The 27,286-nt window shown below is 40.6% G+C and overlaps 1 protein-coding gene across 10 annotated transcripts in view; it reads left to right on the forward strand.

Annotated features, from left to right (window-relative positions):
- MARK3 (microtubule affinity regulating kinase 3) overlaps positions 1 to 27,286 on the forward strand; it is a 115,391-nt gene that overhangs the window by 35,639 nt on the left and 52,466 nt on the right. For all 10 annotated transcript variants that reach the window (XM_061395457.1, XM_061395459.1, XM_061395458.1 and 7 more), the window contains exon 3: positions 6,131 to 6,184. In XM_061395457.1, coding sequence (XP_061251441.1) covers positions 6,131 to 6,184 — 54 coding nt within the window. The remainder of the gene's footprint in view (positions 1 to 6,130; positions 6,185 to 27,286) is intronic.

Consider the following 27,286-nt stretch of genomic DNA (forward strand, 5'->3'; position numbering starts at 1 on the left):
AGCTGGAAGGAAGAAGGGATTAGGAGCTTCCCCTTCAGCTTTCATTGCCACACATACACGCATTGTGTTAAATGAGGACTCTTGCTTTTGATAAAGCCTCTCGTCCACAGTGAGATTTAGCTGAATGCAACATGTTTTGAACTGATCTTGCTTTAGATACTATTTGAACAGCTGCTGCTGCTAAGTCACTTCAGTTGTGTCTGACTCTGTGCGACGCCATAGACGGCAGCCCACCAGGCTGCTCTGTCCCTGGGATTCTCCGTGGAGTGGGTTGCCATTTCCTTCTCGCATTTGAACAGCAGTACTTGAAAGTGAATATGTGTACTAACAGAATCAGAATGGAATCTCTAGAAGGTGGATACTGAGCAGAAGAAATGAGTGAACAAGGGGCCTCTGAGGAGAATAGAAATTGAACTGGAAAGACAGCATTTATGGTGGATTTGGATATGAGAGGAAGAAAGAAAGCAGGATTGTGGCCAGAACAGTGTTATCAAAGGGGTTTCTTTGGGAATGGGCAGATCCAAGTATACCACATAAAATTACTTATGAGAGTAAAGTTTGTGGGGGTTTTTTGGCCACACCGCATGGCCATGTGGGATGTTATTTCCCCGACCAGGAATTGAACCCATGTCGCCTGCAGTGGACCACTAGACTGTTGAGGAAGTCCCTTGACTTTGAAATAATGTAATTTTAAAACCACACTGATGTTTGCTAAAACATCAGAAACCCTGTTCTTCACTGTTCTGTCTCCATCTCTGATGTGTCTGTGGTTACTGATGCGAGTGTTCAAGGCCTCGGGTCACTGCAGTAAGCGTTCACTGACTGCTTCCTGTGTACAGGCTGTATGCTGGGGCTATAATAGGAGTCCTCTTGTCAACCAAGGTACGCAAAAGGTGGTCATCATTTGCATACGTGAGAAGCCAGTATTTCCTTTTGCTTTATTTAGTTTGCATCAAGACTTAAATTTTCTGAATATAAGAATTTCGACTTTGCTTTTTCAGACATGTACAGTCATTAACTCTCCCCTCCTCCACTAGTTCTGATTTTTTTCCTCCCAGGCAGGGGTGAAGGGGTGGTGGGTTTCTTCCACTCCAGGGTCAGACTCACTGGATGCCTTTCTTTAGCTCATTAGGAGGCTAGTAGAGTCCTAGGAAGTAATCAAATATATGGGCAGATGAAGGCTTTAAACCATGTTAAGCAGTTTTTTAAAACATTAATATGAGTAGTACAGGGTTCTTGAAGTAGGAATGTGGACCCCTGTATGTGTTCTGAGATCCTTTTAATGGGGGTCTGCAAAATCAAAACTGTTTTGGTAATACCATTAAGACATTATTTGCTTCTTTGATTCTTTTCCACAACTGTAAAGTAGAATTTTCCAGAAGCGGTGTGACATGTGATACAATAACCGATTGACTACAGGAGGACATGTGAGAATTTTATTAAAATGTTATTTATATTAACATGCAGTGGACTTCTCCCATTTTTTATTGTGATAACATGCACATAGTATAAAATGTATTAACTATTTTAAAATGTGTATTTGTCATATTAATTACATCCATAATGTTGTGCAGCCATCACCACCATTCATCTCCTGAACTCTTCGTCTTCTAAAACTGAAACTATATCCATTAAATTCGCCATTCCCTCTTCTCCCCAGGCCCTGGCAACCAATGTTCTGCTTTCTGTATCTATGCCTTTGAATATTCTAGGAACCTCATATAAGTGCAAGTACACAGCATATGTCTTTTTGCTGTTGATGTTGTTTAGTCGCTAAGTTGTGTCTGATTCTTTGCTACCCCATGGACTGTAGCCCACCAGGCGCCTCTGTCCATGGAATTTCCAAAGCAAGAATACTGGAGTGGATTGCTGATTCTTTCTCCAGGGACTCTTCCTGATCCAGGGATGGAACACACATCTCCTGCGGCTCCTGCATTGCAGGTGGATTCTTTACTGCTGAGCCAGCGAGGAAGCCCAAATATTGATAGATATAACCTGTATTTGGTTCAGCATAATCTTTAAGAATATAAAAGGGACCAAAAAGTGCAAGAACTGTTGATAAAGAATCTTTGAATCTGTGTTCTGAGGGACACGTGGTAGGAACACAGCCTTGTCAGTTTGGGGTGAGATCATTTGTTGTTCTGGACCTCAGGTGTAAAGCTGGGTTAATTATGTATGTTCCCTAGTTCCTGGTACAGCCTCTCTATTCACTTACATCCCCTTCTGTCCCCTGTCGTCACCCTATCCCCCCTTCTTGCTGTCTGTAGCCCCTAGTTTTGGATATCTGTTGTTGTTCAGTCGCTAAGTCCTGTCTTAACTCTTTGCAATCCCGTGGACTTCAACTTGCCAGGCTTCCATGTCACCCGGAGTTTGCTCACTTCATGTCTATAGAGTTGGTGATGCCATCTAACCATCTCTTCCTCTGCCACCCCCTTCTCATCTTGCCCTCAGTCTTTCCCAATATGAGGTTCTTTTTGAATGAGTCAGCTCTTTGCCTCAGGTCTGCAAAGTATTGGAGCTTCAGTATCAGTTGTTCCAATGAATGTTCAGGGTTGATTTCCTGTAGGATTGACTGGTTTGATCTCTTTGCTGTTCAAGGAACTCTCAAGAGTCTTCTCCAGCACCATAGTTCGAAAGCACCAGTTCTTTGGCGCTTAGCCTTCTTTATGTTCCAATTCTCACATCCCTACATGACTACCGGAAAAACCACAGTTTTGACTATGTGGACCTTTGTTGGTAAAGTGATGTCTCTACTTTTTAAAGTACTGTCTAGGTTTGTCATTGCTTTTCTTCCAAGGAGCAAGCGTCTTTTAGTTTCATGACTGCAGTCACCATCCACAGTGATTTTAGATCCCAGGAAAAGAAAATCTGTCACTGTTTCCACTTTTCCCATCTATTTGCAGTGAAGTGATGCCATAATCTTAGCTTTTTGAATATTGAGTTTTAAGCCAGATTTTTCACTCTTTCATCTTCTTCAGGAGGCTCCTCTTCGTCAAGAGGCTCCTCTTCACTTTCTGACATTAAAATGGTATCATCTGAATTTCTGAGGTTGTTGTTGATACTTCCCCTGGCAGTCTTGATTCCCCCTTGTGATTGAGCCATCCCAGCATTTTGCATGGTGTACTCTGCGTATAAGTTAAATAAGCAAGGTGACAGTATATAGGCTGGGCATAATCCTTTCCCAATTTTGAACCAGTTTATTGTTCCATGTTTCATTCTCTTGCCTGTTGACTTGCATTACAGGTTCCTCAGGAGGCAGGTAAGGTGGTCTGGTTTTCCCATCCCTTTAAGAATTTTCCACAGTTTGTTGTGATCCACACAGTCAAAGGCTTTGGTGTAGTCAGTAAAGCAGAAGTAGATGTTTTTCTGGAATTCTCTTGTTTTTTCTATGAGCCAACGGATGTTGGCAATTTAATCTCTGGTTCCTCTGCCTTTTCTAAATCCAGTTTGAACATCTGAAAGTTCTTGGTTCACATAATGTTGAAGCCTCACTTGGACAATTTTGAGCATTACTTTGCTAGCGTGTGTGATGAGTGCAGTTGTGCGACAGTTTGAACATTCTTTGCATTGCCTTTCTTTTGGATTGGAATGAAAACTGACCTTTTCCAGTCCCATGGCCACTGCTGAGTTTTCCAAATGTGCTGGCACATTGAGTGCAGCACTTTAATGGTATAATCTTTTAGGGTTTGAAATAAGTCAGCTGGAATTTGATTTGGATCCCAGATTAGATGAAAATGATGAATAATATTTTCATTATATAGTATCTCCCCCTTTTGGTGTGGTTTCTGGGAGTTTTTTTTCCCCCTTGTCTATTTATTTATTTATTTATTTTTTTGGAGAGGACATTATTTAATACTGAGGGCCAATTACCAGAGAAAAATAATCAATTGATATAAGTTATATAAGAAAAATTTCCTCATAATTTGGCAAGTTTTAAGATAATTATATAATCAGATCAGATCAGTCGCTCAGTCGTGTCTGACTCTTTGCGACCCCATGAATCGCAGCACGCCAGGCCTCCCTGTCCATCAACTCCCGGAGTTCACTGAGACTCACGTCCATCGGGTCAGTGATGCCATCCAGCCATCTCATCCTCTGTTGTCCCCTTCTCCTCCTGCCCCCAATCCCTCCCAGCATCAGAGTCTTTTCCAATGAGTCAACTCTTTGCATGAGGTGGCCAAAGTACTGGAGTTTCAGCTTTAGCATCATTCCTTCTGTCACACTAGTGTATGTTCCTTGGTTCTTTGTCGCGTCACAACAAAGATTTGGAGCGACGGACATTAAAGCCCTCGGCGCGTCACAGCTCTTGGGTCTTGGACAAACCGTGCTACAGCTCTTAGGCAAATCAGTGTTACAGCTCTATTTTATTTAGAAGATAGCAGGAGAATCCAAGACTTGAAGTGAAGAGAGTGGAGGAGTGCGTGGGGAGGGGGAGAGAGAGAGAGAGCGCGCGCGCATGCCCACGGGAGAGAGAGTTCGAGAGAAAACGCTTTGGCTCCTCCTTTTATGTTTTTTTCTCCACCTGGGCCTGCCCTATGCAAATTGGGCTTAGCCAGGAGTGCTGTTTGTTCTGTTTGTTCTGCCTGAAGTCTTCACTCTGGTCCTCGGACCTTCCTTGTCTTTTAGCCACCGCCATTTTGGACTCCTTTTCCCTATTCTGCCTACCTAACATTCCCCCTTCAAGAGATGGGAGGCCCAATTCTTTGGGAATAGGGGCGTCAAGGTCTTTCTGGCTACTTTCTGCTGAACTGGGATGGCGAGGGGTATTGGGCCTCCCCCTCTTGCTAGTCTCAATCCTCAGAGTCCTTAGAGCAGTGTCCAAGGGTGTGTGATATCTTCTGTGATCAGCTGTAGTTTTATATCTTTGTTGAACTGGCACTGCATGTTGTAGCTGGTTGACCCGGCTCTTCTTCTTCCATCCAAGACAAAGCTGCTTCCATCAGTGTGCCAGATTTCCTCAGGATTGGTCAGAGGATCTTCTGACAATCCCTCTCGGGGTTTTGTCCAGTGGTCCAAGGTTTCTTAACTGGAGGTCTTCTGGAATCTGAGACTGGGCCGCGTGAGCTTTCTGCTGAGTTTGGTTTTCGTTGTCCTGGTTTCCAGCACGATGGGCCTTCCCCTGCACTGGGTTTCTTCGCCTTCCGCTTCTAGCGTGGGAGCTTTGCTGAGTTGGGCTCCTGTTGTGCTTGGCCTCTTCCACGCAGAGGTTGTTTCAGCCAGGTTATATCCGAGTCACGGCACCATAGATGTCACACTAGTGTATGTTCCTTGGTTCTTTGTCTTGTCACAACAAAGATTTGGAGCGACGGACATTAAAGCCCTTGGTGGTCACAGCTCTTGGGTCTTGGACAAACCGTGCTACAGCTCTTAGGCAAATCAGTGTTACAGCTCTATTTTATTTAGAAGATAGCAGGAGAATCCAAGACTTGAAGAGAAGAGAGTGGAGGAGTGAGTGGGGAGCTGGGGAGAGAGAGTGAGGGGGAGAGATAGTGAGAGAGAGAAAGAGAGAGAGAGAGAGAGCACATGCACGTGGGAGAGAGAGTCACGTGGGAGAGAGAGTCCCCCCCTTGTCTATTTAAATGTAAAATGTTGTACCCGTATTTGTATGAAGCCCCTCTTGTCAATTATAAAATATTTATAAAATGTTAAATAATTGTAACTAGTTGAGTTTTAAGTTTTTAAGGTTTGTTTTTAAGTACTTGTTTTTTAACGATGTCTCGTGTCTGGGTGTTTACAAACCTGTTACCAGTTAATCTATGATTACCAAATTCTTGGGCTTCCCTGATAGCTCAGTTGGTGAAGAATCCGCCTGCAATGCTGGAGACCCTGATTAGATTCCTGGGTCAGGAAGATCGGCTGGAGAAGGGATAGGCTACCCATTCCAGTGTTCTTGGGCTTCCCTTGTAGCTCAGCTGGTAAAGAATTTGCCTGCAATGCAGGAGACCTGGATTTGATCCCTGGGTTGGGAAGATCCCCTGGAGAAGGGAAAGGCTACCCACTCCAGTATTCTGGCCTGGAGAATTCCGTGGACTGTATAGTCCATGGGGTTGCAAAGAGTTGGTCATGAATGAGTGACTTTCACACCAAATTCTTAAAATCCTTAAAATTTATTAATTTATTTTTTTTCTAGGTTGCAATAAAAATAATTGACAAAACTCAGTTGAATCCAACAAGTCTACAAAAGGTAAGATTGGTCCAACAGCCGGTATTTTTTTAAAAAATGATTTTCAGTGCTAATTGCCATCTAATTTGTGCATTAATTACCTGTACTGTTATTTTTATTGTGTTTAGCACACAGTAAAGCTTCCTCTTCCTCAGATGACTACTACTTTAATGTAATATTGTTTAAATGCAGTATTGTTCAATTTTTTTCCTTCCTTTCCAGTTGAAGATAATGATTTTTAAATGTTCTTAATAGCACAAACTGAAGGCTGTACTTTCAAATTGAATTTTCTAAATATTGACTAGAATAGAATTATAAAAAAACAGAAAAACGTATTTTCATGTAATTAGTGTAATGCAGAGTTATACATATTTTACAGCTAATACTGTGATCTTTTTTCAAGTCAGCACTTTAGCTTTATTAAGCTATCACTATATGTCTAATTAAGGAGTGATGATTAATTCATGTGAAAGGAAAAAAGTAAACCTGAATTGATAGTTGAAAATGTGTTTGTAATACACTGCTGCCATTTGTATCATCTGATGTAGCTCAGAAGTTCTCAACGTGCTTCATGTTAAAATCACCTGGGCCTCTTTTCAAGCTCCTCATGGCCCATGGGAAGATGTACTTGCTGAGGCAGGGCCTGGTCATAGGTATTTCACTGGTGCATCAGTGAATGATTAGCACTCTTCATAAAAAGATCCTTTTAGTTCTTTTTAGTTTTGCAAAGCCTTTTTGCATTCTTTATTAGATTTCTAGACTTGGCCTGTGGTAGCTGGAAGGTATGGAGACCTAGAAATAAGAACAGGAAGTCCTCTGTCACTGAACTGAATGTCTAACTTCACCTGGAGCAAGTCACTTAACTTTCTGACATTGGGTTTCTCGTCTTTAAAAACAGAGATAATTTCACTAAGTGAAATAAGTCAGACAAAGACAAGTACCATATGATCTCACTTATATGTAGAATCTACAAAACAAAACAAACAGACAAAACAGAAATAGACTTACAGAGAGCAAAACTGTTGGTTGCCAGAGGAGAATTGAGTGAAATAGGTAAGGAAGACTTAAGTGGTAAAAACTTCTAGTTACGAAGTAAGCAAGTCATGGGGGTGTAACATACAGCATAAGGAACGAAGTCAATAATGTTATAATAATTTTATATGGTGACAGGTGGTAATTGGACTTACCATGGTGATCATTTCATAATGTATTTGATTGTCAGATCACTATGTTGTACACCTGAAGCAAATGTAATATTGTATGTCAACTAAACTTCAATTGAAAATAATAAAAAATAACTAAATGGAGATTTAATCTTTTCATGATGGGTTATATCAATGAAATAATGCATATAAAAGAGTTTTGTAAATTGCAAAGCAATGTATAAGGTATTTTAAGTATAATGCCTTATGTACATTTCTAATGTAGTTCCAATGGTTATTTCCCATTTACATCATGATTTTGAAATCTTATCATTGAGGGGTGGGGTAGAGGTTGAGGTGGGAAAAGAGGTAGATTTTATCTTGTACTGAAAATGTTATTTAAATGAGTGGTTCTGCAGGGCATAGTGGGCCTTAAGGATTTTCAGGGTGGCCCTGGAAGTATCCAGAAATTCTAGCTAGTCCTTTGTTCTGAAGATGAAATTATATCCCTTTCCTTAAACTTTGATTTCTTCATGTACCTAGGGACTTGGTGCTAATTAATAGGTAAGGGGTTATAAAAATTTGGTATTCAGAACTAAAATTAGTATGTAAAGAGGTTTGCTGAGGATTCTAATGATGTTACAAATCTTCCATTGTTCAAGTGTACTTGTAAATAACTGGAATTGTGGCATTTTTCTAGGAAGAATTTTGTCATAGTATTGAGTTGATTGCAATTTTTGTTTCAAGCTTGATTGCTTTTTTCATTATTTTTGGTCATAGTTTTTAACTGCCACTCTTCTTTTTTATTATTATTACAAATTACAGTTTGTTATATCACTATCAGTTCAGTACATGATAGGTTGTCTGGTTAGCTTGATTATGCAGATATGTTTAGCATTAATTTTGGCACATGAACAATAGGTATGACTTTTAAGATTTGTTTGGCATAGTACAAGTATGAACCATTCACAGAAGATTTATACTAAAAGGAAGATCCATCCAAGTTAAATAATCTGAGAAGTGTAATGTTTTCAGTTTTAGGGCATTGTTTTAAGCTGTAAATCATGTGTTCATATTCTTTTCTTATAAATTAAAAGCGTTCTATAAATATTTCCTTTAAAATTATTTTTTGCTGAGTTCCTTTTCCATTGAAAAGTGGCAGCAGAGTGGTATGTATACCTGGCATCTTACGCCCCTGGAGTAGTGGTTCTTGCACCTGGTTTTCTTCCTCAGCGTCACTTACAGTTGTTATCACACCTGCGTCAGCAGCAGAGCTCTTTATGTTGTGATCTTAAACTCCGGAGCTTGGTGTACAGCCTTAGGAGCCAGCATTCACATTCAGGAGCGTTCTGTCCGCAGTGTGTAATCTTTCTGTACTGCCACTGCCACAACTGTGCGCACTGCTCATTCAGGCAGCGTTTGATCACCGATGTTACGATAGTTTAAAAGTGTTCTCAGTGTCCTGGCTCACACACGATCGTGTCTGATAAACACAGATAAGCAAACCTGAGGTGACTGCGTATTTGTAAACTGATGTTATTTTCACTAAGTTCCCTCATTTTTCCTTTTAATTTTTCCAGCCACTGAGTGAATACATGTTAGATTCTAGTAAGATATATCTTTCTCCTGTTTTTTTTTTTTTTGTACTTCTTAATTTCTAAGTACTATCCCTGAGACATTTTGCTGTTTATAAATGTCTTTTAGGTCAGCCTTTAAAGAAATGTGTAACATTGTGTACTTATAATGCTGTTGAAAACAACAGGAGCTTAAAAAATGTAGTTTTCTTCCTGGTTTTATAGAATCATTTTTAGCTGTGATTTGGTTACATGCAGATGATCTTGTGATCTTGTTTTGTTTTGTGTGTCATTAAGAAGCAAGTTATGACTTTATTAAGACATGCCAGTACACTGAGTGTAACCCACCTGAAGTTATTTTCTTTTCTAATCTTGGAGTAGTACTAACAAGAAGAGAGGGAGTATAGAGTCATGGATGGGAAAATGGTGAAGCCAGGCTACATAGATTCGAGTTTAGGCTTCAACCTCGCCTAGCTTTGTGACACGTCACCTCCCTGGATCTTCATTTCCCTGTTTTTAAAATGGAAATAATAACCTTATCTCTAGGGCTGTGGTGAGAATTAAATAAGTTAACATTTTAAAGCCCTTAGAAGAGCTGAGTGTAGTTCCTAGCATATGCTAAGGACTGAGTGTTATTATTGTGTATCCTGTTTAATATTGATTTTGAGGGGGAGTAGGAGATTTTCTTTTTTTTTTTTGGAGTGTAGTTGATTTACAGTATTGTTTTAGTTGCGGTGTACAGCAAAGTGAATCATTTTTATATATATATATATATATAAATATAAATATATATATATATATATATATATTCTCTCTCTCTCTCTCTCTCTTTTAAATTCTTTTCCCAGAGATATTTTTGTTTGTTTGTTTAATTTTACCCTCACAAGAAGTAGGTAAAGCTTAAGAATTGAATTGTGGGTTCTGACTTGGGTCTCATAGGACCTATGTGCTGTAGACTACTTCTGATAATGGCTTAAATTTGCGTGTTTAGTATAACATACTGGAGTAGTTTGCTCAAGCTGCTATAATAAAATACTGTAGACGGGGTGGCTTTTGCAAATTGTTTATTTCACACTGTTCTGGAGGCTGGGAAGTCCAAAATCAGGGTTGCCGGCACGGCTGGGTTCTGGTGAGAGCTTGCTTTTTGGATTGCAGAGAGCTGCCATCTCACTGTGTCTTCACAGCAAAGTGGGGGGAAGGTGTGTGAGCACGTGTGCATGCTCTCTGATGTCTCTGCTTAAAAGGGCACTAATCCCATCATAAGGAAACACCCTCATGACCTCATCTAAACCAACGTAATTCCTGGATGCCCCGTCTCCGCATATCACACTGTGGAACAGTTTCATGAGGTAGGCTCTGTTATTCAGGAGAGAGAGGCCAGGAGGTAAAGTGACCTGCCCAGAGTCCCCTCGCTGATAGATGTGCGAGCAGTCATTTTATGGTGGATGTAGTCAGCGTGGAGTTGAACTCTCGTGAACTCTAAGTGAAAGCGTGTTTAGCACAGTTTAGATAACAGAGCACTTGCTGTAGGCAGTGTCCTTGGGTCCTTCACTGGATAGGATTGCATTGTCGGTAGATGCTAGAGGGGCTTCCTGTGTCCTCACATGCAGAGGCTTTTTCACACTCACTAGCCTGATGGGCATCTTCCTCTTCATACTCTGATAAGTGAGTATTACTGCCGTCTTGATTTTCCATTGAGGAGACAGACTAAAAAGTTATTCTAGTCAAGCTGTCCAGTTTGTAGGTGATAGAGCAAAGATGTAGATCTTAGTCCAGCTCCAGAGGATGGACTCATTGCATTTCCTTACGCTGCTGCTAAGTCACTTCAGTCGTGTCCGACTCTGTGTGACCCCATAGACGGCAGCCAACCAGGCTCCCCGTCCCTGGGATTCTCCAGGCAAGGACACTGGAGTGGGTTGCCATTTCCTTCTCCAATGCAGGAAAGTGAAAAGTGAAAGTGAAGTCACTCAGTCGTGTCTGACTCTCAGGGATGCCATGGACTGCAGCCTTCCAGGCACCTCTGTTCATGGGATTTTCCAGGCAAGAGTACTGGAGTGGGTTGCCACTGCCTTCTCCTTACACTACCCTCCTGTGATTAAATCTCGCTTGTTGAGGTGGGAACTAACTTGAGACTTCTCTGTAGTGGTGGTGAAGAAGTTAGTTAATAATTTCAAGTTTGAAGAAATATTTCAAGTACGTAAGAAAAGAAAGCCTTGTTCCCCACCTCCCTGTCTGAACTTTGCATAAGTCATGTCTTAATGCAAATTTGTTTACTTACTCCTTCACTTAACAAGCACTTATTAGTAAATACCTGCTGTGTGCCAGGCATTATTCAAGTACTGATGATAAACATTGAACCAAATGAAGTTCTGGCTTTCATGGACTTGACATCATAGTGGGGGAGTAGCAGTGAACAGATACATGGTGTCCTGTCATGTCAGTGCCATAAAGAAAAACAGAGCAAGATGTATGAACTGTATTTTCTTATTTTTTATATTCTCGATGCTCTGTCTGATCTGGGAGAGAGTATTCCCAGAATTTGCTAGTTTCTGGAAATAGAAAACTGCTCCCCTGTGAGGACTGTTCAGGTGCAGACCAAGCAGCACAGAGCCTGTGCTCCGACCACGCCTTCTGCTTGCTCTTAAACTCCAGGAGGCAGCTACTTCTCTGCCCTGCAGGTACTGGGCACCTAACAACTATACTTATACCTGAGATCTGCTGAAATTATCCAAAGGAACCAGTCCGCAGCCTGCTCGCCCTGCCTGGACTTGCCTTTCCTGTGGAAACCAGGATAAAAACTTGCCCATGCTTTCCCCTTGCTCTTTCTGCCTCCTGACCCGTCTTGGTGCTCCCTCACAAGGCCCTGGATGGCACTGTGTGCCCCCTTTTGGGAACTCTAAGTAACCATCCTTTTAGTGGTAGTCTTCTCGTAGCCTCTTGGCTCACCATACCTGAGTAATAACTTATGCTTTAAAGTGCAGGGTGAGGAGATAGTGTTGCGAGGAATGTGTAGGGGTGTCCTCTTAGCAGTTCATTTGAGAAACTTTATTGTTCTTCTGAACCAAGCCTTGCGATAAGAAGTCAGACAAGTGCAGTGGACTCTGGGTGAACCTGTGTGGTTTGCAGTAAAATTTTACCTAGGCCTTGAGGATCTAAATATTTTTCAGTAAGTAATGAAGCATGGAAAGACATTTTCAGTCCTCATTGCAATGTTGACATGGAGGTCCTCATTGAGCATTCGTGGAGGATTGCACAGACAATTTGAGGAGCAGCAGCAGCAATGGGCAGCAGAGGCCTGCAAGTATGCAGGGCCCTGTAAGGCCCTGAGCCAGAGGATGTGTCAGGGCGAACGGGGAGCCTCAAATGCCCCGGCTCTTTAAGGAACACTCATCTGTGTGTAGTAAACTTTTTGGTGGTTCCCTAACCTTCCCCTGGCTTCTTCTGACTGAGATTGTGTTATTTTGGAAATAGTCTTGGGACTTAACTGGTGGTCTAGTGGTTAAGAATCCACCTTGCAATACAGGGGATGCAGGTTTGATCCGTGGTCAGAGAACTAAGATCCCACATGCTGCGGAGCACCTAAACCTACGTCCCACAACTACTGAACCTGGAGTGCCACAACTAGAGAGTCCATGTGCCGCAACAAAAGATCCCGCAGCCACAACTAAGACTCAACACAGCCAAATACATTTTTTTTTTTTAAGAAAATAGTCTTCTTGATCACCATACTGTGACATCAATATAAGCAGTCCGTCGTCTCTTTCTTAAACTGGAACCATTTAGTTAAAAACAAGAACTATGTAAATTAATGAAATAATTGATTTTTTTCCCCTTAGTATATGTTTGTGATAGCTGGTTAGCCAGCTTTAGAGTTTCCGTGGTGGCTCAGTGGTGAAGAATCTGCCTGCAATGCAGGAGACCTGGGTGGGGAAGATCCCTTGGAGCAGGGCATGGCATCCCACTGCAGTATTCTTGCCTGAAGAATCCCATAGACAGAGGACCCTGGCGGGCTACAGTCCATAGGGTTGCAAAGAGTTGGACATGACTGAAGCAAGCGACTTAGCACTTCTCCAGCTTTAAACACATAGAGAGATGGAGGCGATCTTCTTCCTGTGCCTCTCTGCTCCAGTGTTGATGACTCCAGTTAATGACCAGATTTTTTTCTTTTCTAGTTAAACATCTGTCGTCTAGAAACATGTACAACACTGTTCTCCATTCTTTCATATGGAGCTGTGGTGAATATGGCAATCCGAAAAGAAAAAACCCAAACCCTACTAATGCAGTATAACCACCTATTTTGAGTCTTATTGGTCCAATCTACAGAGTATACACTGAGCCTCTTGGGCCAACTACAGGACTTGCCTTCAACACAGGGCTAGTTTATTTCATATCTATATTTGATTCTTTTTCTTATCTGAATTTATCTGATTTTTGCTAAAAACCATTTAATTGGTAATCCCAGTCTGCTGGGGGTATTTCTAAAAAATGAGTGTTTTGTATTACCTGTCACTTCTAGTCTGGTGCTCTGTGCTTTGGACAAGGATGTGTTTGTCTAATTAAAGATCTGACAGGGCAGAGACAGAGCCCTCAATGGAGAATCCATGTTTTAGTTGATCTTGCTGACCCAGGAAAAACATTTTTTCAGTAAGATTCAAGCACCATTCCTTTTTTTTTTTTTACTTTTTATTTATTTTTTTTAAATTTTATTTTATTTTTAAACTTTACATAATTGTATTAGTTTTGCCAAATATCAAAATGAATCCGCCACTTAAATCCAGACTATTAGAAAAGGAAATCCCTGTGTTTAAAAAATATTGATCAAAATTACAGAAGAAAAAGGAGAATGAACCTTAAATTCAAGTATGTGCAAGTTATGAGAATTCCCTGGTGTTCCGTTGGTTAGAACTCTGCCCTTCCACTGCAGGGGGCATGGGTTCAATCCCTGGTCAGGGAACTGACATCCTGAGTGACAGCACAGTTCAGTTCAGTCAGTCAGTCGTGTCTGACTCTTTGTGAACCCATGCAGCACACAAGGCTTCCCTGTCTATCAACCACCCCTGGACCTTGCTCAATCTCATGTCCATCAAGTCTGTGATGCCATCCAACCATCTCATCCTCTGTCCCCTTCTCTTGCCTTCAGTCTTCTCCAGGATCAGGATCTTTTCCAGTGAGTCAGTTCTTCATATCAGGTGGCCGAAGTATTGGAGCTTCAGCTTCAGCATCAGTCCTTCCAATGAATAATCAGGACTGATTTCCTTTAGGACTGACTGGTTTGATCTTGCAGTCCAAGGGACTCTCAATCTTCAACACCACAGTTCGAAAGCATCAATTCTTCAGCGTTCAGCTTTCTTTATGACAACACAGTGCAACCAAAAAAAAGTATGCGTAAGATACATACCAGTTTACTGAATGATTATTGACATATTGACTATAGATTCCTTTTATCACAGTCTTTCTGGGAAATTCTGCTTACACCCACTCAAGTCTGTTTTCTTAAGTCGGTTTTTTTTTTTTTTTTTTTAAGCTACTGTAATGCTTAGAGGTCTGTAAGTGACTTTTTCTTGGCATCCCAGGAAATCTTAGTTGTGGGACAAACCAAAGAACTGTATATTTGGAAGCAGAACCGGTTCATGCTTTTCATATGGTCTACAATGTAATTTACTTTTACTGTTAACCACACTAGGTTATTTGGAGTACCTTTGCTTCAGTCTCAGGCCAATCTTTTTTAACCCTTGCTGTGCATTAGAGTCATCTCTCATGGAATCCTCTGGCTCAACGGGTAAAGAATCTGCCTGCCATGCAGGAGACACAGGAGATGTGGTTTCGACCCCTGGGTCGGAAAGATCCCCTGAAGGAGGGCATGGTGACCCACTTCAGTGTTCTTGCCTGGAAAATCCCATGGACAAAGTAGCCTGGCGGGCTACAGTCCATGGGGTCACAACGAGTCTGATATGACTGGGTGACTGAACACACAGTGGAGTTTTAGAGAAAAAAAAAAAAAAAGGCCCATGTTTTCTTCAGAATACTCCACCCCCTGGAGGTGCCGACTGGTTGGGTCTGGGGTGAGGCAGAGGGATCCGGGTGCACATCTCAGATGAGAGTGGGTCCCGGACTTCTTTGGTTCCCTGCAGGGTTCTTAATTTCTCTCTTCTTTCTGAGGCTGCCCTTTGTTAAAGGTGACCCCTTCCTCCAGTGGTTTTAAGTCTTGTAGGCTGGTGCCACTACCAGTACTGAATATCTCCTTCTCTCAAACTCTTCCTAACCAGATTTCTGGATTTCTTTACTTTTCCTTGCCCATCTGGTGAAGCCCAGGTCATTTTTGGAATCTTCTTCATCAAGCAGCTCTGTTCATCTTTTCCTTTGTCAGTAGCTTCCTCTTTCCATATTGACTTGTAGAGGCTACGTAGCTCAGGCCACTAACGAAAAGAGTTGTTAGAGTCCTGGGTTTTTTTAAATTCATTTTTAAAAATTGAAGTATAGTTACTTATGTATATTATATAAGTTAAAGGTGTACAATAAGCAATACACAGGTTTTAAAGTTTATATTCCCTTTACAGTTGTTGTAAAATATTGGTTGTAGTCCCTGTGTTGTACAGTGACCCTTGTAGCTTACTTTATGCCTAATAGTTTGTGCCTCTTACTCCCCTCCCCCTGTACTGCCCCTCCTCACTCCCCTCCCGCCATGGTAACCACTAGTTTGTACAGTGAGTCTGCTTCTGTTATAGTCACACTTTGTTGTATTTTTAAGATTCCACATTTGAGTGATATACAGTATTTGTCTTTGACTTTTCTTAACTAGCATAATGCCCTCCAGGTCCATTCATGATACTGTGATGGCAAAGTTTCATTCATTTTATGGCTGAGTAGTATTCTATATATACACACACACCACATCGTTATCCATTCATCTGTTGATGGAGATTTGGGTTGCCGCCATATCTTGACAGATGTAAATAATGCTGTTGTCAACATTGGAGTGCATGTATCTTTTTGAATTAATGTTTTGGGGTTTTTTTAAATACGTACCCAGTGATGGAATTGGTTGTATATAGTTCTATTTTTAGTTTTTTGAGAAACTCTGTAGTTTTCCATAATGGCTGTATCAATTTACATTCCCATCAATAGTGTGTGAAGGTTCTCTTTTCTCCACATCCTGACCAACACTGATCTTTGTGTTGTTTTTGATAGTAACCATTCTGACAGATATGAGGTAATATTCATTGTGGTTTTGATTTGCATTTCCTTGATGATAAGTGATATTGAGCATCTTTTCATGTGCCTTTTGGCTGTCTGCATTTCCTCTTTGGGAAAATATCTGTTCAGTTCTTCTGCCCATTTTTAAATTGAGTTTGTGTTTTTTGATGTTGTGTAATATGTGCTGTTCATATATGTTGGATATTAGTTCTTGATTGGTCATATCATTAGCAGATATTTTCTCCCATTCAGGAGGTTGCCTTTTCATTTCGTCAGTAGTTGCCTTTGCTGTGTAAAAGCTTTTAGGTTTAATTAGGTCACATTTGTTTATTTTTGCTTTTGTTTCCTTTACTTTAGGAGAAGTTCCAAAAAATATTGCTGTGATTTACATCAGAGTGTTCTGCCTATATTTTTCTCTAGGAGGTTTATAGTATCCAGTCTTACATTTAGGTCTTTAACCCATTTTGAATTTATTTTTGTATATAGTTTTAGAGAATGTTCTGATTTCATTCTTTTACCTGTAGCTGTCTAGTTTTCCCAGTACTAGTTATCAAAGAGACTGCCTTTTCTCTATTGTATATTCTTGCCTTGTTTGTCATACATTAATTGACTATAAGTGTGTGGGTTTATTTTGGGCTCTCTGTCTTGTTCCATTTATCTATGTTTATTTTTGTGCCAGTGCAATACTGCTTTGATGACTATAGCTTTGTAATATAGTCTGAAGTCAAGGAGTGTGATTCCTCCAACTCTGTTCTTTCTCAAGATTGTTTTGGCTATATGAGGTCTTTTGTATTTCCATGCAAATTTTAAAATTATTTTTTCTATTCTTTGAAAAACACCATTGGTATTTTAATAGAGATTTCATTGAATCTGTAGATTGCCTTGGTCATTATGGACATTTTAACAATATTGATTCCTTAGAGCACTGCATCTGAAAGCAGCAGAATACACATTCTCTTCAAGTGTACACAGGACATTTTCTAGAATAGATCACATGCTGGGCAACAAAACAAGCCTTGGCAAATTTAGGAATGCAGATCACATCAAATGCCTTTTCTGACTGCAACACTGTGAGACTAGAAGTCAACTACAAGAACAAAAAAACTACAAAAAACACAAAACACATGGAGGCTGAACAACGTGGATCACTAACCCAGTGGATCACTGAAGAAATCAGATAGGAAATTTAAAAAAATACCTAGAGCCCTGACTATTATTTACAGTCCAGGATCTGCATTTGGATCAGTGTAACGAATCAGATAGAGGATACTGCTGCTGCTGCTGCTAAGGCACGTCAGTCGTGTCCGACTCTGTGTGACCCCATAGATGGCAGCCCACCAGGCTTCCCCATCCCTGGGATTCTCCAGGCAAGAACACTGGAGTGGGTTGCCATTTCCTTCTCCAATGCATGAAAGTGAAAGTGGAGTCATTCAGTTATGTTGGACTCTTAGCGACCCCATGGACTGCAGCCCACCAGGCTCCTCCGCCCATGGGATTTTCCAGGCAAGAGTACTAGAGTGGGGTGCCATTGCCTTCTCCGATAGAGGATACAGACTTTTACACATAGAATGTGGTAAATGGAATCTAAGACAAACCCTTCTTCATCTTATGTATTTAAAATACTGAGAATTAAAATATATGTATATTGTTAGATTTCAAAAGTGGTGAAATAGAAGTGAAAGAAAATATAGCTTCAGTGTTGCTGGTGCTTTAGAGGGAAAATTTCAGTTTATTGCCTGACTTATTTTCACTTTGGTAGGAGGCTTAGAGTAGATTTTGAATTGAGGATATTAGAATTTATTTTTAATTATACCAGTGGTTCATTGTGCTATTTAGAAAAGTCACTGAAAAACCAAGTATGTTAACACATTATTGATTGGGGATGTACTAATATGTCTTTTGTTACCTGAAGGTTATTGACTGGAGACGTATCAGTGAGTTTTTAGAGAATGGTACAGTTAGCATCACCGTGAGAATGCTGTTAGAGCTTAAAATTATCAGGGGTTCACTGTACGACTTACAATTGTCGTCGTCGTTCATGTTTTGCTCTGTTAGGTTTTTCAACCAAAGTGTATATTATAAACAGAAAATTTCCAAAAATGATGCATCATGATATTTTGAGCATAGAAGAATTTTTCAGTTTTATGCAGATACTTTCTCTGATTGTCCGAGCAAAATATATATTAGTGTCTCAGAACATGGTAGTTCTTCAGAATATAGTTCCGATTCAGACAGTGTGAATGTTACACCAACAAAAAGAAAAACCTTAGTGATAGATTCTGATCCAGAAAGTGAAAATGAAACTCATGGTGCTAGAGAATGCTCCTTTGCTTCAGTGAAAGAGGCAGAAGATATTTCACAAAAATTGGAAGACTTAACAGGTGTGTCAGGTATAACTGTTGGATGTAGTGACCTGCAGTGCTGATGAAATAACAGAATTAATTTTTAGCTGACCAAAATAAACATCACCGGCCATATGCATTAGTTTCTACAAAAATCCCCTGGTCAGTAATGAGTTAAAGGGGTCAGACTGGAGCCCAGCATGGAGAAATTCAGTTTGCAAAAAATTGAAAATAGGTTTAAAAACTAGACCTTTGGGAAAGAATCCTGGCAATAACAGCTAGAATCACAGCCGCGTGTTGCTTACTGTGTGCCGGGCACTGTTCCAAGATCTCTGCCTGTCAGATCCTTTATCCTGGGAGTACCAGAGGCCTAGGAGGTCCACCCACCTTGGTTCAGTCAGTCAGTGAGTGGCAGAGGCCTAGGTGGGGCCAGATAGTGTGCTCCAGAGGCCAGATTCTCAATGACTGTGAACGGTCTGCATCATTCATTGCCTGTTGTCACAGCAGCCCTGTGACATCGTTATTTTTATCTGTAGTTTACAAATGAGCAGTTCAAGTTATGTCACATCCTTGTCAAATTTTTGTCTGATTTTTCAGTTCTTGCCCATCTGGTAGATATAAAACTATGTCACTGTGGTTTTAATTTGTATTTCCATGATTACTGATGAGTGTTACATCTTTCATATTTGTATTGGCTTTTGTTTCTTCTGTAAATTGCCTGTTGAAGTCTTCTGTTCAGTTTGTATTGGATTCTTTTTCTTAATCATTTTAGAGACTATATATTCTGGATACTAACATGTGACAGACACGTAGCTTCTTCTGTTTGATGGTATGTATTTTCATTCTCTGGACATTGTCTTTTGATGAACAGCAGAGATTCTTAATTTTAACACACCTGAATTTATCAGTCTTTTCTTTTATGGTTTGTACATTTATGTCTTTAACAAATTCTTCCCTGCCTCGGGCCATAAGGATAGTTTTCTCTCTTGTCTTTAAGTTTTATACTCTTGAATCTACCTTGAAGTTGTGCATATTGTGAAGTAGGAATCTTAATTTCATGTTTTTTTTTTCACGTGTTATATCTTACTGTCTAGGCTCTCCTTTCTCAACTGATCTGCAGCAGTTTTCATTCATACCTGTACACACACACTTTGTTCTTTGAAGTGGTTTTCCTGGTTCATTGCACAATTGCTATTTTAAAGACATTTATTTTACATTTATTTTTGCATTTAAAATTTTTATTTTCAATAGTACAAGGGCAGATGATAAATAGAATCCCAAAATAGGTGACAGGTAAAAAATCTGAGCTAAAAGTAGAAACACAAGAGTAACAAAGGAGGCTTAATCTCTCTCAGGCTATGTATAGCACATTAAGTAGAGAGAAAAAGATACAGATCTTTATATACAGCTCCTCCACTAGCCCATATTGCAGACTTGCGCATTTTTAATTTAAATTATTTGGTCACAGCTTGTGGCATGCGGGATCTTAGTTCCCTGACCAGAGATGGAGCTTGTGCCCCATGCAGTGTAAGCAGAGAGCCTTAACCAATTGACCAGGGAAGTCCCACAAATTTGTGAATTTTTTTTTTTTAAAGCATCCCTTTCTTAGGATACATTACTGCTGTGTGCCAGGAAATTATTGTGATAACTATTCAAAACTGTGATGACTGCAAGCAAAATGATTTCCTCAGGATTGGGCACTTGTGCAGCTGCTGCTGCTAAGTCACTTCAGTCATGTCCAACTCTGTGCAACCCCATAGATGGCAGCCCACTAGGCTCCTCTGTCCCTGGGATTCTCCAAGCAAGAACACTGGAGTGGGTTGCCATTTCCTTCTCCAATGCATGAAAGTGAAAAGTGAAGTCACTCAGTCGTGCCCAACTCTTAGTGACCCCATGGACTGGAGCCTACCAGGCTCCTCCATCCATGGGATTTTCCAAGCAAGAGTACTGGAGTTGGGTGCCATTGCCTTCTCCGACTTGTGCAGCTAGCTATAAGCAATGGTCCAGTTAATACAATTAATAAGCCTAAGTAAGAGATATTTCCAGGCTGCATTTTCTGAACAAGCAGTAAAAACAGAAACAAACAAAAAGTACAAACGAATGGAGCTTAAAGCACTCACAGAACTCCTGGGGTCTAAGAGAAAAAGCAAATCAAAATTGCAGTGTATCTAGAAAGTAACACTGTGTATCAGCACCTATAGAATACTGTTTTTGTTGCTCGTGAAAATTTGAAACCTTAAACATATTATTAACAAAAAATGACAGTACATTGAATACGTAGTAAGTTAGAAGAAGGAACAGAATAAATCTCAGGAACTAAGAATAATGTAAGGAACTAATAATGGACTTCCCAGGTGGCACAGTGGTTAAGAATCCGCCTGCCAGTACAGGAAGACACAGAGTCCTGAGTTTGATTCCTGGGTTGGGCAGATCCCCTGGAGAAGGAAATGGCAACCTGCTCCAGTATTCTTGATTGAAAAATTCAATGGACAGAGGAACCTGGCAGTCTACAGTTCATGGGGTTGCAAAGAGTCAGACATGACTCAATACCTGGAGTTCACTGTGGCTCAGATCGTGAAGTCCTTATTTCAAAATTCAGGCTTAAATTGAAGAAAGTAGGGGAAATCACTAGGCCATTCAGATATGACCTAAATCAAATCCCTTAAGATTATATAGTGGAGGTGATGAATAAATACAAGGGATTAGATCTGGTAGCCAGAGTGCCTGAAGAACCATGGACGGAGGATTGAAACATTGTACAGGAGGCGGTCACCAAAACAATCCTGAAGAGAAAGAAATGGGAGAATGCAAAGTGGTTGTGTGAGGAGGCCTTACAAATAGCTGAGAAAGGAAGGGAAGCGGAAGACATAGAAGAAAGGGAAAAATATACCCAACTGAAAGCAGAGTTCCAGAGAATAGCAAGGAGAAGGCCTTCTTTAGTGAACAATGCAAAGAAGTAGAGGGGAAGAGTAGAATGGGAAAGACTTTCTCTTCAAGAAAATTGGAGGGACTTCTCTGGTGGTCCAGGGGTTAAGAATCTGCCTTGCAATGCGGGGGATGCGAGTTCAGTCCCTGGCTAGGGATTGAACTAAGATCCCACACGCCATGGGGCAACTGAGTCCCTGGACCACAACTAGAGATCCTGCATGCTGCAACAAAGACCTGCCACAGCCAAATAAGTAAAATATATAAAAGAAAAGAAAATTGGAGATACCAAGGGAGCATTTCATGCTAGGATGGGCATGATAAAGGACAGAAGCGGTAAAGACCTAACAGAAGCAGGAGATACTGATAAGAGGTGGCGAGAATACACGGAAATACGATACCAAAAAAAGGTCTTAATCACCCAGATAACCGCAACAGCTGTCAAAATGTATCAGAAACAGGGAAGAAAGCTGTAGTTCAATCTCATAACGTCCGTTCAAAAATTGGGAATTAACATAGCATATAGGCCATCCAGTTAAACATTTATCTTTGCTTGTTCCTCCCACTCACTAAATAGTAGTAAAAAAATTAAAAAGGAATGTCAAAAATAGAGAAGACTAGCAGACAAAGAATTAAACCAACTTTGCCAGACGGAAAACAGATGGGTGAATGGTGCATGTGTGTGTGTATACACATTATTGTATGGTTTTTTTCACATAATAGATTTTGTATATCATAGTGAGCTGAAACCAAGTCCCCAAAGGAAGCAGCTAGGGGTAGGAATAGGTAGGCTGGTCCAGCAAGAATCATGCTGAACCATGCTACAGAATTCAGGAAGTTTAAGAGTGAGTTCTCTTGGGTCCTTTTGTGGGTGGAGGTACAAGCAGAACTGAAAACAGGATTGGCTGAAAATCTGTAATTGGACCTTATATCACCTTAAGGCAGCCCACCCTTCTCTCCCCCAGTAGAAATTGGGCAGATTGTTTTCTGAAGAGGTTCAGTCAAAGAGCATTTAGACTTGGGGTCCCCCATACTAAAAACCGGAGAAGGCAATGGCACCCCACTCCAGTACTCTTGCCTGGAAAATCCCATGGACGGAGGAGCCTGGTGGGCTGCCGTCTATGGGGTCGAACAGAGTCCGTGGGGTTGCGAAGAGTCGGATACGACTGAGCGAGTTCACTTTCACTTTTCACTTTCATGCATTGGAGAAGGAAATGGCAACCCACTCCAGTGTTCTTGCCTGGAGAATCCCAGGGACGGGGGAGCCTGGTGGGCTGCCGTCTATGGGGTTGCACAGAGTTGGACACGACTGAAGTGACTTAGCATAGCATACTAAAAACAGGGGCCCGCTGAGTGATGGACGTCTCCCGTCTCTTTGCTTGCTCCCCAGAACTCTCTTAGCCCTTCATGCTGCCTAATAGGAGAGTGGAGGATTCTTCTCCAGGAGAATTGAGCTAAATGAAAATACAGCTAGAGACATTTAATGTCTTTCAGTGAATCTACTTAATCTCTGCCTGGTCATCCTCTGGTCCAGCTCTTATATAACGTTCAGTCCAGTGTTTTGGTGCCTCTCTTAAATATGGGCAGACAGCCAAGGATTTCCAGATATTTGAGGATAACCTGAAGCAAATAGGAATAAGAGAAAGGAACACTGAAGAGGAAACTCAACTACTTTAGAAACACACACACACACTGCAATTGGTGTTTTCAAAGAGCTTAAAAAGAGGGAGACAGTGCAACAACCACCATTGCATTCATGAGAGAAGAACGTGGCACACTGAGGACGCACTCTTGGGGAGAGGCGAGTTCATGGTATTGGAAAGAAATTCAGTAAAGGGGTTACAAAATAAAGTCAACAAAGGCTCTCAGTTCATAGAGATGAAAATTAAGATACCACATAAAACTGAAGTGCCTATCTAGGAGGTCTAGTTTCTGATGAAGAGGAGTTGTAAGAAGAACTGGGGATAGGAGGGAAGATTATCAAAGACTAACATGTGACTTCCCAGAACTGTAGGACCTGAATTTCCAGATTGAAAGGCTTGGTGCCAATGCAGTAAAGGACAAAAGATCTACAGTGCGTCTGGACTGAATGCTAATGTACCACAGAGACTGAGTCTGTGGTACATTAAAACATATATACATCAAAATTAGAAGAAAGAGGGGGAAGATAGGTCATAAAGAATTGTAACAGAATGTCATCATACCAGTCCATATCACTGTAAACGGGAAGAAAATGGATCAAAGCCTTTAAAATTCTGAGAGAACTGAATATTCCTGTGTAAAAGAATGAAACTGGACCCCTGTTTTACACCACTCACAAAAATTAACTCAAAATGGATTAAAGATTTAAGTGGAAGATCTGAAAACAAAGTTCATGGAAGAAAGCAGAGGGGAAAAGCTCCTTGACATTGTTCTTAGCAGTGATTTTTTTATGTGACACTAAAAGCACAAGCACAAAAAGTGGGTCTACAGAACTTGCGCACAGCCCAAAAAAAAGCGATCAGCAAAGTGAAAAGGCAGCCTGCAAAAGGGAAGAAGAGGAACGTTTAAAACCCAACAGCAAATAAGACCCTAAAGAATCCAAGTTAAAAAACAACAAAGAATCTAAATAGGAATTTTTCCAAAGAAGACATTCGGATAACCAACAAGTACATGAAGAGGTGTTTAACATCACTAACTATCAGGGGAATGCAAACTGAAACCACAGTGAGATACATCACCTCACACCTGTTAGAATGGCTATCAAAAGAGTGTAGAGAAATGGGAAATGTGTACTGTTGGTCAGAATCTAAACAACTACTGTGGAAAACAGTGTGGAGGTTCCTCAAAAAATTAAAAACAGCTATCATACAACTCAGCAGTCCGTTTCTGAATGTGTATCCATAGGAAACACAGTTACTATCTCGAAGAGGTGTCTGACCTCCGTGTTTGTTGCAGTGGTGCTCTCAATAGCCAAGTCAGGGCCACAGCCTAAGTGTTCATTGACAGATGAGTGGATAAAAAAAGTGTGAGGGGTATTATTATATATTCCATAATTGTCTCTGCTATATAATAATAGGAATATTGTTCAGCTGTAAAAATGGAAATCCTGCCCTTTGTGACAACATGGATGGACCTTAAGTGCATTATGCTGAGTTAAATCAGACAAAGACAAACACTTGTTGTTCAGTCACTCAGTTGTGTCCGACTCTTTGCGACCCCATGGACTGCAGCACGCCAGGCTTCCCTGTCCTGCACCGTCTCCTAGAGTTTGCTCAAACTCATGTCCATTGGGCTGGTGATGCCGTCCAACTATCTCATTCTCTGTTGTTCCTTTTCCTCCTGCCTTCAGTCTTTCCCAGCATCAAGGTCTTTTCTAATGAGTTGGCCCTTTGCATCAGGTGGCCAAAGTATTGGAGCTATGATATCAATTATGTGGAATCTTAAAAAAAGGAAAAAAAGCTGAACTTATATAAACAGTGTTCATTGTGGCTGCCAGGGTGTGGGAGGTTGAGGGACATGGGGAGCGACTGGTCAGAGGGTACAGGCTTCCAGCTGTGAGATGGGAAGTTCCAGGTGTCTAATGTACAGCATGGGGACTGTGGTTAACAAGTGTTGGGGACTTGACAGTTGCTCTGAGAATGGGTCTTAAATATTCTCACCATAACAACAACAAAAAAATGGTAATCATGTGAGGTGAAGGATATGTTAACTAGCTTTATTGTGGTAAAGCTATCACAATATCTGTGTGTATCAAATCATCACATTGTACACCTTAGACTTAAACACAATATATAGTATATGTCAGGTATATCTCTCTAAATTGGGGGTGGGGCACTTTCAGAGAAAACTTGACCGTTACCAACTTTTTGGTACCAAAAAGTTACCAGAGAAAACTTTAGAATTCTTTACCCAGCCAAATGTCAATCAAAGGTGAAGGTGGAATCAGAACATTCTGGGCCATGTAAGGTCTTGAATTTAGACATCTGCTTACCCTTGCTCAGGAATATTGGTGGGGCTAGCAAGGGAGGATACTCACAAGTGGGAAAGCATAGGATCCAGAACAGGAAATCCAACACAGCGGGTCTTAAGAACAGAACAAAGGCCTCCAGAATATTAATATCTTCAGAGAGGGGAAAAAGAATACTTGACTATTTGAAAGTATTTGAGAGGAGATATATACTTCCATTACAAAGCTTAAGGATGCACCAGTAAAGTGAGAGATAGACAGAAAACCTAAGTTAACAGAATAACTAAAACAATTATTAGCTCAAAGGAAATCAAAACATTTTTGATAAATAAGAAAGAATGGAAATGCATTCCTAGTGTGGCTGTAAAGAATATTTATAGTGCAAACTGAATAGTTTAGCCAAATATTATGGTGACTGATCAGAGGAAGGAGGGAAGGGATGTAGGGTGGGGGGGCAGGATGTCAGAGCAGTCTTCATTGCTAGTGTTACCAAGTCAATATCAAGAGGGAGGAGCTAAGAAATAAAGACTAGGGGCACTTCTGTTTTGAAGTAAGGCAGCTCAAATACTTGAGATAAGAGGGCTTGTTGCTATGAACAAGGGTTGAGGGTGGAGAGAGAGACTACATTACACAGTTTGACTTTCAGAGCTACATATATGTACTACTTTTAGCAATAAAAATTGAACTATTTATTTAGCCAAAACTATAATAGAACCTCATGAAGAGGTTGGAGAGGGAAAGCATAAGTCTGTTTGGAAGGGCTTTAGGAAAGCTAAATCCACAGTGGGAAATCAAGGAAGCTGTATAATCTGACATTTTAGAAATATGTAGGTGAACAATAGATGACATAGCTAAAGAAGCTGAAAGGATTGTTTCTGAAAAGCCAGCAAAGAAAGAGTCAGGATGAATTTGGATAAGTACCCAACGTTGTCTGCTATTGCAGACAAAGATCCTATTTCCTTACTATGGAAAAAGTCTTGCTAATTGAGGAGAAACAGGAGTATATAACCCAATAGAAAATAGTCAAAAGATATACTCAGGCAATTAATAGGACAGATGGTCAGTGTTCAAGTAAAACTGTTCAACATCCACATCCGAAAAGATAACGTGTTTTTCACATCAGATTTGCAAAACGGATAATTCATATTGTTGGCAAGAGTGTGGAGAATCAGGAACTCTCTTATTGGCAGTAATGTAAGTACGGACAAAATGTTAGAAGCATGTACGCTGTTGGCTTCTATTCAGTTTCTAGGAATCTGCTCTGCCAATATAGTTTCAGAAATGTATGAGGAGGTATATATACAAGGATGCTCACTATAATAGTTCAGCGGCCAAAAGTTAGCAATAAACCTACGTGATATCAGTAATCTATTTCTCACTTCCACTGTATAATCATAAGGGATTTGATTTAGGTCATACATGAATGGTCTAGTGGTTTCCCCTACTTTCTTCAATTTAAAGTCTGAATTTGGCAATAAGGAATTCATGATCTGAGCCACAGTCAGCTTCTGGTCTTGTTTTTGTTGACTGTATAGAGCTTTTCCATCTTTGGCTGCAAAGAATATAATCAGTCTGATTTCGGTGTTGACCATCTGGTGATGTCCATGTGTAGAGTCTTCTCTTGTGTTGTTGGAAGAGGGTGTTTGTTATGACCAGTGCATTTTCTTGGCAAAACTCTATTAGTCTTTGCCTTGCCTCATTCCGTATTCCAGGGCCAAATTTGCCTGTTACTCCAGGTGTTTCTTGACTTCCTACTTTTGCATTCCAGTCCCCTATAATGAAAAGGACATCTTTTTTGGGTGTTAGTTCTAAAAGGTCTTGTAGGTCTTCATAGAACCATTCAACTTCAGCTTCTTCAGCGTTACTGGTTGGGGCATAGACTTGGATTACTGTGATATTGAATGGTTTTCCTTGGAAACGAACAGAGATCATTCTGTCGTTTTTGAGATTGCATCCAAGTACTGCATTTTGGACTCTTTTGTTGACCATGATGGCTA

This window comes from Bos javanicus, chromosome 21, assembly GCF_032452875.1.
Source record: "Bos javanicus breed banteng chromosome 21, ARS-OSU_banteng_1.0, whole genome shotgun sequence".
NCBI lineage: Eukaryota > Metazoa > Chordata > Mammalia > Artiodactyla > Bovidae > Bos > Bos javanicus.